Source organism: Prionailurus viverrinus, chromosome A1 (genome assembly GCF_022837055.1).
Source record: "Prionailurus viverrinus isolate Anna chromosome A1, UM_Priviv_1.0, whole genome shotgun sequence".
Classification (NCBI taxonomy): domain Eukaryota; kingdom Metazoa; phylum Chordata; class Mammalia; order Carnivora; family Felidae; genus Prionailurus; species Prionailurus viverrinus.
The window spans coordinates 139,017,734-139,031,258 of NC_062561.1; the positions used below are offsets into that span (position 1 = coordinate 139,017,734).

At 41.9% G+C, this 13,525-nt stretch overlaps 1 protein-coding gene and 1 long non-coding RNA gene across 5 annotated transcripts in view; one reads left to right on the top strand and one right to left on the bottom strand.

Moving 5' to 3' along the window:
- The window catches only part of ARHGEF28 (Rho guanine nucleotide exchange factor 28), a 318,682-nt gene that overhangs the window by 134,525 nt on the left and 170,632 nt on the right, over positions 1-13,525 (top strand). For all 4 annotated transcript variants that reach the window (XM_047863854.1, XM_047863859.1, XM_047863847.1 and 1 more), the window contains exon 4: positions 1,968-2,261. In XM_047863854.1, the coding sequence (XP_047719810.1) occupies positions 1,968-2,261 (294 nt within the window). The remainder of the gene's footprint in view (positions 1-1,967; positions 2,262-13,525) is intronic.
- LOC125168674 (uncharacterized) lies at positions 406-1,027 on the bottom strand. Its single transcript, XR_007153247.1, has 3 exons — positions 948-1,027; positions 548-638; positions 406-458 (listed from the first exon to the last, which is right to left on the bottom strand). It is a non-coding gene; the product is annotated as an uncharacterized LOC125168674 (long non-coding RNA).

The following is a 13,525-nucleotide window of genomic DNA, read 5'->3' on the forward strand; positions in this document are numbered from 1 at the left end:
AGTATTTCATATTTTTAGATAGAGATGGTGTGAATAGGGGAGAGGGAGAGACAGGAAGAATCTGAAGCAGGCTCTACATGGAGCATAGAGCCAGACATGGGGCTGGAATTGCAAGACCCTGGCATCATTGCCTGAACTGAAATAAAGAGACACTCATCTGATTGAGCCACCCAGGTGCCCCTAGAGAAAGGATATTTCTTTCTTTCTTTATTTTTTTAATTTTTTTTTAACATTTATTTATTTTTGAGAGCGTGCACAAGTGGGGGAATGGCAGAGAGAGAGGGAGACACAGAATCTGAAGCAGGTTCCAGGCTCTGAGCTGTCAGCACAGAGCCAGACGTGGGGCTTGAACTCACAAACTGGGAGATCATGACCTGAGCCGAAGTCGGACGCTTAACCGACTGAGCCACCCAGGTGCCCCTAGAGGAAGGATATTTCTGAGTGCTTCTGCTGTGTATCTGTTACATGTGGGAAGAAGGTAGACAGTAAACATGCGAACAACCCATAGTGAGAATTGCAGAGAGGTGCGAAGGCCCTTCAGCCCTACCTCGGCCTGGTCATCAGATCAATCTGTTGTCGCATTTCTGACGCCATGGGCAATTTTAAGCACTTCTCTCTCTGGTCCAGTAACTTCCATCCTTAGAAGAAAAAAAGCCAACCCTCTTTAATGGCACAGAGTCACTTTGTCTCTTTCTCTTTAGCCTTTGTCTTTCTGCTTTGACTTTTACGTTGATGTCTTTACTGCCTTTTGCTTCCCCCCTCCTTGCTTGATTTTCTCTCAGGAAGCCTCTAGTGGGGGAAGAATGAAAATAACAAAAGTGCAATCCTAATATCAAAACTTCTGTCATTTTCTTTACTTGGACGTGGGGGTTAGCCTTCTTCCCCTTCCTTGTGTGTTAAAATCTTTTTGATGGTAGTGTCGCCTGTTTTGAAGTGAGAGGTCTTACCTTAGTTTTAACAGAATCCGTACAGGCAGGTGACAGTCCCTGCTTCTGAACCTTAAATGTCTGCTGTTGCAGCTTTCCCATGGTAGCTTCTCGGAAGTGTGTAGAGTAGATTTCTGCAGTATGTACTGGAAGCTTATCGTCTGGGGCGGGGGGGGGGGGGGGGAAGGGTTGCTATTTGGTGCCAGCACCAGTAGATCATTTTTAAAGAGGTGATGTGAAATGGCACTGGTTCTCACTTAGTAAACTGGGATGCTCTTGTTCCTGTGAAGGCTCCTATTAGCCATTTGCTTGGCTATGATTATAATAATCACAGAAGTTGGGTGGGACTAATTCCTGGAGCTTCTGTCAAGTGCAGCATAAAAATGTACCTGGAGAGTGGTTCACCCACTCTCCTTGACAAGATGAAGGGGGAGTATAAGGAGGGACAGGTGGCAGGATTCGATGACCACCCACAAGAGAAATACTAAGAGCACTTCCAAGAGACAGAAGCTATTCTCAGAGGTGGCAGGGGTGGGGGGCAACGAACAACGTACGTAAGTGTTTCTGATGAGTTGTCTTCACTTACCCTGACTCGTAATTCGAAGGACCTCCGTGGAGCTACTTTATGAAGCTATCATCTAAATAAATACCTAAAAATGGAAAAGTCAGGAGGAAGTGTCAGAGCAGGAAAGGGCCAAGGCCTTTAAAGTGACAAAGTTGAATGAAGTGTTTGGGGTAGGAGTACAAGGTGAAGGTGTGCCAAATAACAGTGTTGGATAATGATAGGAGAATAAACACTGAAGTGCTCAGAGCTTAAAAAGGTTAGTGTTCAAATCGGGAGTTATAGAAAGAAAATGGAACCTGTTTTAATCTGGCCCCACAAGCCCAGCAACGTTTAAAGGTAACTGGCTTCATTTCCCTTCTGCCTTGCTGTCCTGGAGCACGTGGTCTGCTTGGGCAGTGCAATGAAACTAGTGACCCCTGCCTGGGTGAGCACCTCATGTAGACTCTAGGTGAACTATTTCCTGTCTTTTTGTCCAGGCCATGGGCTTCAGGAGACGGTGATGGTGTCTGTGTGCCTCTGCTCAGAAGGTTACTCCCCGGTGATCATGGGCTCTGACTCCGTGACCTACGTGGACAACATGGCCTGCAGGCTGGCTCGTTTGCTGGTCACCCAGGCTGATCGCCTCACAGCCGGTAGTCATCAGACCTTGCTGACTCCATTTGCCCTGACGGTGGGAGCTTTGCCTGCTTTGGATGAGGAGCTCGTGCTGGCTCTGACCCATCTGGAGATGCCTCTTGGGTGGACTGTCTTGGGAAATTATTCACTTGAAGGTGGGTCCTCACCAGAATATTCAGATGTCTTTTCTCTTTGTGCCTTACAATTTGTTGTCTGTCTCTGTGGGTTGATTTTCCTGCCCGTTTTTTGACCTGATCCTCACTCTGATATGGCTGGAATCCTTGAGATCCTGGGGCACTGGTCTCTGGGCTGGTTGATGCTATTCAGCTCTATTCGAGGCAGGGAAGAACTTTGCCTCAAAGAGGGAAGGACTGTTGTTTGGTGGTAGGGTCCTGCACCAGTTCCTTTGGGCTATGGCTCTACTTCCTTTGGCATCTGTTCTTGCCATGAGCTTGCTGCACTATTTACAAGTAACTAGAGTCATCAGGCAAGGAGCCTGAGCAACTGAGCTATGGGAGTATGGCCATGCAGGAAATAGAATCACTATGTTGACATCTTTAAAACACCAGTGTCACTGAGAGTATCCAGATGTTTGTGCTAAGTTTTGGTATCTCTGGAATGGTTCCTATTTATTAAAAGACTGTATAGACTCTTTTTTTAAAATGTTTATTTATTTAAGAGAGGTAAACGGTGAGCAGGGGAGGGGCAGAGAGAAGGGGGACTGAGGATCCGAAGCAGGCTCCATGCTGACAGCAGAGAGCCCAATGCGGGGCTCGAACTCATGAATTGTGAGATCATGCGTTATGTCAAAGTAACACGCTCAGCCGACAGAGCCACCCAGGTACCCCAAGACTGAATAATTGGCTCTCAACACCAACCATCTGTGTGTGAACAAAGATGGGTGTTTTGTGTAAGTCCATGCAAGGCATGAGGCTAAACTGTTCGACAGATGCTTCTTATGGTTATTACCAATCACAAAATTTTATTAGAAATAGATGTTGTTAGTGGCGCCTGGGTGGCTTACTCGGTTAGGCATCCGACTTCAGCTCAGGTCATGATCTTGTGGTTCACGAGTTTGAGGCCCATGTCGGGCTCTGCTGACAGCTCAGAGCCTGGAACCTGCTTCAGATTCTGTGTCTTCCTCTCTCTGTGCCTCTCCCCCCACTCATTCTCATTCTCTCTCTCTCTCGAAAATAAATAAAACATTAAAAAATTAAAAAGAAATAGATGTTCTATATTTTATTAAATACACATATACTGTTGTCTTTGTGTATTGCATGCTTTAGTTTAATGGCTGGATGATGCTGTTTTCAAGAGTTTCTGCTTCCTGATAACTTCTGATTACAGGTTGGTTTACATTTGATCATGGATAAGATGCAGTGCACTAATCTAGGTAAAGGGGTATGATTTTTGTAAACAGAATCATAAGGCCATTAGCCACAGAGAGGATCTCCCTTTCTTTCTTTACATCAGGGTTAAAGTAAAGCTCTCAGGGGGAAATTAAACATGTTTGTTACTCCTTAAGACCTTGGATGAGGTAAGTCACTATCCTAGTTCAGGGTTGAGCCACGTCTGACTCCTGTGTGCTGTACTTAGCTGTATGGTAGCTGACTGATAAGTGTGAAGGGGTGGATGCCGGGGGGAAGTAGGAGTTATCTGTTCCCCTCACAATTATCTCCAAGGACCTACCAAATGGCTTGGAACATATCAAATGTTCAAGAAATATTTGTTGTATGACTGACGGTTGTATTTTGGGACCTTGAAAAGAAAGTCACATCCTAGATATCACTATTGTAATTCATACATATATGTGAAAAAATGTACATGTTTTATCGCTAAGGAACTTTATATGTGTATATGTGTATGCATGTGTACATAAACATGTATATACATGAGTACGTTCCTGTACATTCACACATACACATGTGAATTCACAAATACATGTATATACATATATATTCATTTGTGTATATATGTGTTTTCTGGCTAAGGAACTTCATTTTCTTAAGCCTCCTGGCTTTTTAAATAAAGTCTAATATTGGAGGGTATTTTACTTCTTAGAAGGCAGATTAAATTTGGCAAAGGCATAAAGTTTTCATAATTTCTCACCAGTCACTACACTTGGGCACAAGTAAAGTGTCCCAAAGCCTCCAGGAGCAGCGATGCTGGTCAGAAGCAGGGCTCCTTCCCTAGCCCAGGGCCTCCCTCAGTATAGCAGCCTGGAGCCTGCAGTGGTTTAACTTGTGGTCCTGCAAGTGACAAATTGTTGAAGGTTAGGTTAATTGCACATGAATAACTTAAACTGTAAGAACCTTCAAAGTGGGATTCATGTTACCGCATGCTATATTTTCATCCAAACATTTAGGAATGAATTAAGATTTCCTAACCTTTAATCTGTGGATTGGCAATAGTACATGCATACAGTTTTTACCGCATGCTATATTTTCATCCAAACATTTAGGAATGAATTAAGATTTCCTAACCTTTAATCTGTGGATTGGCAATAGTACATGCATACAGTTTTCTGTGCTGGGGGTATATATATACTCAGTCATTTTGCTGATGTACATAGTAAAATATGTTGGGAAAACACTAGGCTAATCCTCAAGTTGGCAAGGGTTCCCTTACAGCCATTTTTATTGCTATTTGGAAATGTATTCACATTCTCTAAGCTTCCCTTGGCCATGATCTTTGGTTTATCTGTATCTTTATAGTAGACAGAGTTACGTCACCAAGAGGTTCTCTCCTTTGCATGGTGAGATATAGATGGGAAAACAATTCTAGTGTCATAAAGAATCTATGTTTCGGAGCTGGGTTCATATCCTGAGCCTGTTGCTTCCTGGCTATGAGAAATTCTGGGCAAGTTACTTCAATTCTAATGTCATAGGGTTTTAATTTCTAAAATGAAGCACTATAGTACCCACCTCATTGGCTTGTTACAACGATTAAATTAGATAATATATAGTGAATCTTGTATAACAGTGTCTGAACATACTACATTCTCAGTAGAATATGACTTTCATGTGTGAATGTGAATGGATTTCCATATGTAGAATATATTGTTTGTACATATGTAGGATGCAGATTATACTTGGTCTGGATAAAATACAGGTATTGTAAACATTTCCTTGACAATTTCTGGGAACTTTTCTTGACTTTCTCTTGGAATGGTTGACACTGCTTGAGGTAACATTGCCTGCAGCTTAGACTTCTAATGGAACTTCTCTATAGCATCACTGTTCAGGGATGGGGTTAACAACCCTTTTTCTTTTGGCTCATCTGAGTGGATGAATTCTCCTACCTTGTCTTCAAGTTCAAGTTCACTGATCCCTTCTTCCCTTTGATCTTGTCTGTTGCTGAATGCCTATTAAATCTTTTGTTGTCTTCTTTTTTTCTTTTTTTTTTTTTTTTTTATAATAGGCTCCACATCCAGCATGGAGCCCAATGCAGGGGTTGAACTCACAACCCTGAGATCAAGACCTGAGTCAAGATCAAGAGTCAAATGCTTAATAAACTGAGCCACTCAGGTGCCCCTGCTGTTGAATCTTTTTATTGAATTTTCATTTCATTTGTTGTATTCTTGAGCTCTAGGATTTCTGGTTGGTACTGGTTTGTATTGTTGTTGTTGCTGTTGTTGAAATTAACACAATGTTCACATATTGCTCTCCTGACCTGGGAGAGCATCATTTTGGCCATTATTTTGAACTCTCTATTGGAGAAATCACTTCATTCCATTAAGGTTGGTTTCTGGGAATTTATCTTGTTTGGTTTGGAAACTATTCTCCTGTTTCTTCATTTTCTTTGACTCTCTTAGATGAAACAGACACCTCTCCCAGCCTTGACAGACCGGTCTCCTGTAGATGAAGTTCGTTAATCAGTCTAGCCCAAGTTCCTGGTTGCCTCTCAAACATGAGTGATTTCCCAGGATGTTATCTTTGTTCTTAGCGGCTCCCCGTAGTTGAGGTAGTGCTTAGGCCCATCAGTATCCTGAAAGGGAGGATCTCAGTCACCACCTAGATGCTGGCTGATTAGAAACCTGATGCTTAGGCCTAAGCTTGGAGAATATGCAGTCAAATGCCTTTCAGGGAAAGAATGGCAGGTGGGCATTTTTTGTTGGCTTCTCTGAGCTGAACCCTGGGGGGATAGTTGCATCTAGTCCTTCTGTGTGCACCCATTAATAACGAATTTTTTATCCAGTGCAGTCCTCTGGGAGTCATGAATGCAAGCCACATTGGCTCTGAAAACTAGGCAATCTGGGGAGCTGTCCCTTGGGTGGCAGCTGTAAAAGCTGGGGTGCCAGATGTGTGTACAAGTTGCTTCCAGAGAGATGCTGGCGACCTGGCTTTAATTTTCAAATGAACCCAAGCAAGATCATGGGGGGAATTGCCCATTGGCTCCCTTGGGGTCCAGGGAGGATCACAGTCAGCTCCTAGATGCATGCTAATTGGAAAGTGGACCCTTATGCAGCAGTTTGTAAAGTATGCACTCAAATCCCTTCCAGGGAAAGACTGGGAGCTGTGTCTTTATGCCTGCTTCCTCTGTGCTGAGCCCTGAGGGCATAGTTGTGCTGAGTGCTCTTCTGTTAAGAACTGTGTCTTTGTTTGCTACAGTCCTGTAGGACTCACGGATGCAAACCACATTGGCTTTCACAGCCAGGTGAAAGCTTTAAAAGTTGGGGTGCTAGATGTGACCCAGACCTTCCATTCCTTAGGAGAAACTGGGAGTTGGGGTTCCCTCTTGATTGTATTGTGTTTTGCCAAGGCTAGAATTCATGACGAGTGTGTCTCAGCCTTTTGTACCTCTTCCGATGTGGGTGTTTTCTCATGCCCCCTGTGCATGGGAGTCATACACTTAGCTCTTGGATTTCTCTCAAGGAATTACTGTGTGTGTAGCTTTACATTGGGTCCTTCCATGGGTGGAGGTGTGTCCTGTGTCGACAACTTGGTCCCTTGTTTTCAATTTAGCAGAGGTTTAATCTGAGCAGTTTAAATCTTTTACGTGCTCAATACATCTTTTCCTAAGGTATCTATTTTATTAGTGTTGTTTGTCTTCAAGGTAGAAAAATAATAAACTAAGGAGCTGTGGCATAAGGCCTACTGAAGTTTATTGTGCGTTAAGTGATAGTGGTGGCATCATTAGTTGGAAACAACTTTTTTTTCCTAGTAATTATTTCTCCTACCACTTACCCAGAAACAACGTAAAGCTTCACCACTGGCACTTAAAAATGCTTTGGGTTTATTTATTTATGTTTTTTTGCCGGATAAATGGATGTGCTGAATGAGAATTTATTTCTATAATGACTTCGTTTTGGAAGAATCTGATGGAAACCTTACTGGGAAGGATTACTGTATTTCTTTGCTTTTTGCACTTTGTAATCCCTCACTTTCTTGCCTTTTTAATCACTGAGTGTTACCTTGAAGGCCTCAGATCCTGGAGGAGGGCCAGTCTGAGCAGAGTGTTGTGTCTCGTAAAGAAAAGCAGAGATTTTTCTTGGCCCTCCTCTTCCCCCTCGGTACTCACAGTGCAACTTTATCATATGTTCTAAGGAAGGAAATATCCCTCGTTTTATTTAATTTTGTGTCATAAATAAAATTGAATTTCTATTTCATAAAATTAAACCTATTTCTTCCTGTGAAATAGCTTTCATGATAAAAGCTTTTGCAGGATCTCAGGACCCTATATTTGCAGTAAAACTTGGAGTATAGTTATATATATTCAATAAGATGCTACAGTTGATCTTTTTTGTTTGTTTTGGGTATTTTGCTTGGTGGGTTTTTGTTGTTTTGTTCTTTTTATTGGACAGAGAGCTTTTCTCAGTGATTGGCGTAATTTTGACAATTAGATTAACTGGGATAAAACCCTTGGTTTCTTTCTCTTGGTGCTCAGATAACTTGTGAGTTAGTCTTCCCTTCCTGCTCAACTGTATCATTTACTTCAGTTGTGTTCCCAGAAGCCTGACATGGCTGGAAAGCACCAACCTTGCCATCTCTAGTGAGAAGGCTACCATTTGAGTAAAGAGCCCAAAGGGACTAGAAATACTATCTTGGAAGACTGATGGCATTGCCTTTAGGAATATAATAGCTCCTATCCCAACCTATGGAATAAGAAGATGTTGTCTTGCTTAAGCTTTCTGATATGAGAAAAATAAGCCCACTCATGTTAAAAACAAACTCATGTCAAGATTCTCTCTCTCAGCATATATTTACATTTATAAACCAATATGTATGGGGCGCCTGGCTAGCTTAGTGTGGAGTGTGCGACTCTTGACCTCAAGGTTATGAGTTTGTGCCCCACATTGGGTGTGGAGATCGCTTAAAAGTAAAATCTTAAAAAAAAAAGATATACCAATATATAGCAACAATTTCCAGATTCAAGACCTTTTTTGCCAAAGTAAATTATTAGCAAAAGCAAATTTGGACTTTTCTGTAGTTCTCTAGGTAAAATAATTCATATGTTCAAAGGTTTCATTATAGGTACAAATTTTTAGTTATGGGAAAGATGGAACTCTTTATTATTCCAATTATGAAAACATACAATCTTTTTTTCCAGTTTCATTGAGACAGAGTTGACATATAACACTGTGTAAGTTTAAGGTGTACCATGTGTTTTGATTCATGTATGTATAACAAAATGATTACAGCTATAGCATTATGTAACAACTACATCCTGTTACATCATTACCATTTCCTTTTTGTGGTGGGAACATCTGAGAAAAGTGATACCTTGAATCGAATCTGCAGGGCATACATTGTATAATTTTTGAATAAAAAAGGAAAATTCTGTCTGTTACGTTCTATCAAGTTTAAAGAGTCAAACTTTATTCTTGCCTTTATAGTTGATGACATGAAGAAAGTTCTAGGGAAAGCCAACTGAGTTTTTGAAACTTTTCTGCAGGGGTGTCTTGGATCTAAACACAACTGCTCTGTTCAGGGAACCAGCTTGTTTTTCTGGAGCCGTCCCCCCAAAAGTAATGGGTGGAACTGGTAATACCCACTGAAAGCAGCTTAGATAATTTACTAATTTAATTATTGATTTCGAAGATGAGAATCTTTGAGAATCCAGTAATTAAAGGAATGTGCTGGTTGCAGAGTACATGTTGTAAGGGTAAGTCTAAGTACCAGTGGTCTGTGCAAAAACCAGTCACATTGTGGTTAATCTTGACTTACAGGAAAAGGAGAAGCCTTGTCAGGGACCATAAGTTTAATGGAGTGGTCATGCTCTTACGAAGAAGGATGGTTAGCGTGGTGCTCTGTTTTGTTAGTAGGATCTTTGTAAATTAGTTGGAGAATCTTTGTTTTTCTACACTTGACAACTAAAGAGGGGAAAAGGAAAAGAAACGCAGAAGGCCCAAAGAACTTTGGAAGGAAGTTTACAAAAGTGTGGGTCATTCAGCAATGGTTAAAACGTGTCTTGATTGTTTAGTGTACTTTAAGGGGTTTAAAGAGCAGTTTTATTTTAGGAAAAGCCATTAATTGAGAAATAAAGTTTCTTTTTTATTATTAAATTTCTTTTTAATGTTTATTTTTGAGAGACAGAGAGAGACAGAGTGTGAGCGGGTGAGGGGCAGAGAGAGAGGGAGACACAGAATCTGAAACAGGTTCCAGGCTCTGAGCTGTCAGCACAGAGCCCGATGCGGGGCTCTAAGTCACAGACTATGAGATCATGACCTGAGCGAAGTCGGACGCTTAACCAACTGAGCCACCCAGGTGCCCCGAGAATTAAAGGTTCTTAACTAAAGACTCAGTGGAAAGTGTCACTTTTCTGTGACATCTACATCATGCTTGAAGCCACACACCCAGAATCCTCACCTTTCTAGGCAAGAGCAGAAGGAAACGTGTGGGCCAGCAATGTTTGACAAAGGAAAATATCTGTTGACCTTTCTTTGAATAGAGGAAAGAGAACTGTAACCAGTAAGAAGCAAGATTTGTTTAACACTTGAAATAGAGCTTGGCTGGCGTTTTTATCCTTGAGTACAATTTGCTGGCTGCAGAAATAGAAAAAAAAAAAAAAGAGCAAGGCTCAGGAGCATCGCCCTGTTGGTTGGCCTTGACTTGTGTTCTAGGTCTTAGTAGCCAGGAGATGGCATAATGAACTTGAAGACTGACTTAGTGTCCCACAGACTGTGATAGGTCAGCTTTGCTTTTGAGCCCTGAAGCTTTGCACTGAATGGCAAATTTTAAATAACATCAGCTGGTGTCCTACCAGTGGATAGGAAACCCATAAAGGACAGATTTCTTACAAAATACAGATTTTCAGTTTAAACAAGATTGAGGAGTATGGAAATTAATGCATGACAGGTATCCACTAACTCTGAGGTTTTAATTGTTTTTCTTGGAAATCTTGACATTTTTCAAGCAGTTACATATACACTCAATATTACTTTCTAGCCTTGTGTTACTTCTGATAGTCTCTCATGGAACAAACATCTCCGCACTTCCTTTTCTGACATTTTAAGCTGAAATTCAATTCCTCCAGTTGCTAAGGTAACCTACTGCATGAATGCTAGTGGTGGAGAGAATGTTTTTTAGAATAGGTTCCATGATAAGGGGGGTGGGAGGGAGGGGAGGGTAGGTGATGGGTGTTGAAGAGGGCATATTTTGGGATGAGCACTGGGTGTTGTATGGAAACCAATTTGACAATAAATTTCATAAAAAAAGTTGGAAAAAAATAGAATAGGTTCCATGTTAAATTGGTAAAAGTGTTACACATTACTTAGGCTTGTATACAAATATGCATCATTTGTGACATTTTCAGTCTTTATTTTTAAGATTTTGTTTTTAAGTAATGTCTACACCCAATGTAGGGCTTGAACTCACAACCCTGAGATCAAGAGTTGCGTGCTCTGCTGGCTGAGCCAGCCAGGCCTCCTGAAGTTTTAAATCTTTAAGAATGTTTTCTATGTCTTCCATCTACCTGCCCCCCCCCCCCCCTTTCAAGCCTTTTATTGTTAAGGAATGGGTTTTCTGGCAATTAAGAATTTAATACGGAATTGAACTCTCAAGGAAAAGGAACCCCTCATCAAGTAATTTGAATTTATTTTTCAGTTAAAGCCTTATTAAGCACATTGTCTGTTTAAGGTATTATATTTTAAAGATGAGAAGGCAGCTGAAAGATTTCCTTAAATAATAAGCTTCCTACTTTTACCTGGCATTAATGGCCCTTAGACTGGAATTGAGAATTATCTATTAGTTCTCACATAAGAGATAGAACAGAGGGTTGTATTCAGGTTAGTTTCTCCCTCTCTCATAGTTTTCAAGGGAAAACAATGTAAGTGGAAGCTCCTGCTTTTTCTTTTTAAAAAAAATTTTTTTTTCAACGTTTATTTATTTTTGGGACAGAGAGAGACAGAGCATGAACGGGCGAGGGGCAGAGAGAGAGGGAGACACAGAATAGGAAACAGGCTCCAGGCTCTGAGCCATCAGCCCAGAGCCCGACGCGGGGCTCGAACTCAGAGACCGCGAGATCGTGACCTGGCTGAAGTCGGACGCTTAACCGACTGCGCCACCCAGGCGCCCCCTTTTTTTTTTTTATTTATTTTTAATTAAAAAAAAATTTTTTTTTTCAACGTTTATTTATTTTAGCTCCTGCTTTTTCAAACGCCCTGCCCTAATGTGCTTCCTAGAGGATTTAGGACAATGGAAGGTTTTGGGATTTACCTCTGGGTGGCCATGTCCCATCCCTGCTTCTCTCATCTGGAAACCCTTCAAACAGCAGGATTCTTATGACTGTTTTGATTGCACTCAGGGGACTAACACTGAATTTGCAAATGACAGTATCCAAGGATTCTGCTAATACTCAAGGAAAAAAAAAATAAAATTTTTGCTTTTTTCCCTAGATTTCTTGAAGAGGATTTGAATGTTAGCAGCTGTCCTTGTGTTACTTTATTTTAAAAAATAAGTAATTGGCTTTAAAACTACCAAGGCTTGCAGATTAAAGGCTGATGGTTGAACAGGTAGGTGGGACAGACTTGGAAAGGAGGTGGGCAGTGAGGCAGAAGTGAGGAGATGTTCTTAGGGAAATAACCAACCTGTGTCCTTTGGCAGTAACCTGCTGTATGTGGTCCCAGTGAACTGTGAAGGGCCTTGCCTTGACTCTTTAAATGTGGGCCTTTATGTGATCATGAGGCTATATAGGTAGAACCCCCCCCCCCCCCAATCTTGTGTAATCCTGCCCTGGGTTCTAATTCATAATGATACTCACATACTTGCTTTTCTCTGCCCTACCTTTGTAGCAGTAGAAACTTTTTTTTTTAATAAAAAATTTTTTTCTTTTTAACGTTTATTTATTTTTGAGACAGAGGGAGACAGAGCATGAACGGGGGAGGGGCAGAGAGAAAGGGAGACACAGAATCGGAAGCAGGCTCCAGGCTCTGAGCCATCAGCCCAGAGCCCGACGCGGGGCTCAAACTCATGGACCGCGAGATCGTGACCTGAGCTGAAGTTGGATGCTTAACGACTGAGCCACCCAGGCACCCCTGTAGCAGTAGAAACTTTAATTTGCAGACCTGTCATGAGACAGTGGTGTGTGTGTGTGTGTGTGTGTGTGTGTGTGTCTCTCTCTCTCTCTCTCTCTCTCTCTCTCTCTCTCTCTCTCTGTGTTGACCTATCTGGCCAACATGTGCACAGTGGAGTATGAGCCTGCATCCTTAGGAGTGGTGTGGCTTAGTTCTTTATGCTTGGTTTCCTGACTCTTGCTTTGTTGACTTAAGTTCTATCTTCACTGCCCTTCTTGTTTTTGCCATCTTTTACATAATCCTTTCTTTGCCTTTAAGAATTTGAGTTTTGGGGGTGGAAAAGCCTGGGTTCAGATTCCCGGTGCTCCATTTAGTATCTGAATGAGCTTGGACAATTAGTTGATGGTGTCATATCTCAGTTTCTGCTCCTCTTCGATGGGGATAATAATAGGCCTTACCTTGTGCAATGGCTGTCAGGATCAAATAAGACAACGTATGTAAGTCACATAATAAATGTTAGGGGGAAACGAGGGATGTAACGTTCTTACGGTCACTGGCAACTGACAAGCATGAAATAAAAAGGGTGGTTGTGCTGGTCCATTTCTTTGCTTTCATTTGTATGTCAACAGCTGCTCATGTGGACTTCTCGTGATCTCTTTCAACCTCCTCACCCTCATCCCAGGCACGGAGCACCTTAAACACTGGTTTCTTACTCGGTTTATTCCATCTAGCTTCCTCTTCTAGGCTCACCAGAATATCCCTAGCTGAGCATGCCCCTCGTGCTGAAAGATGGGATGAGGTCTCCCCACTGGTGGGGTAACTCACAACCATTGAGTTAAATATTTCTCAGTCTAGCCCTTTGTACAGAATTCTGGCTTCCAGTGCGTGGGAGGGCAGTGAGTGGACCCTGCCCAGCTGTAGACCACAGCTGGCCTGGTTGTGCTTCAACTCGGACTCCCAGGGCAG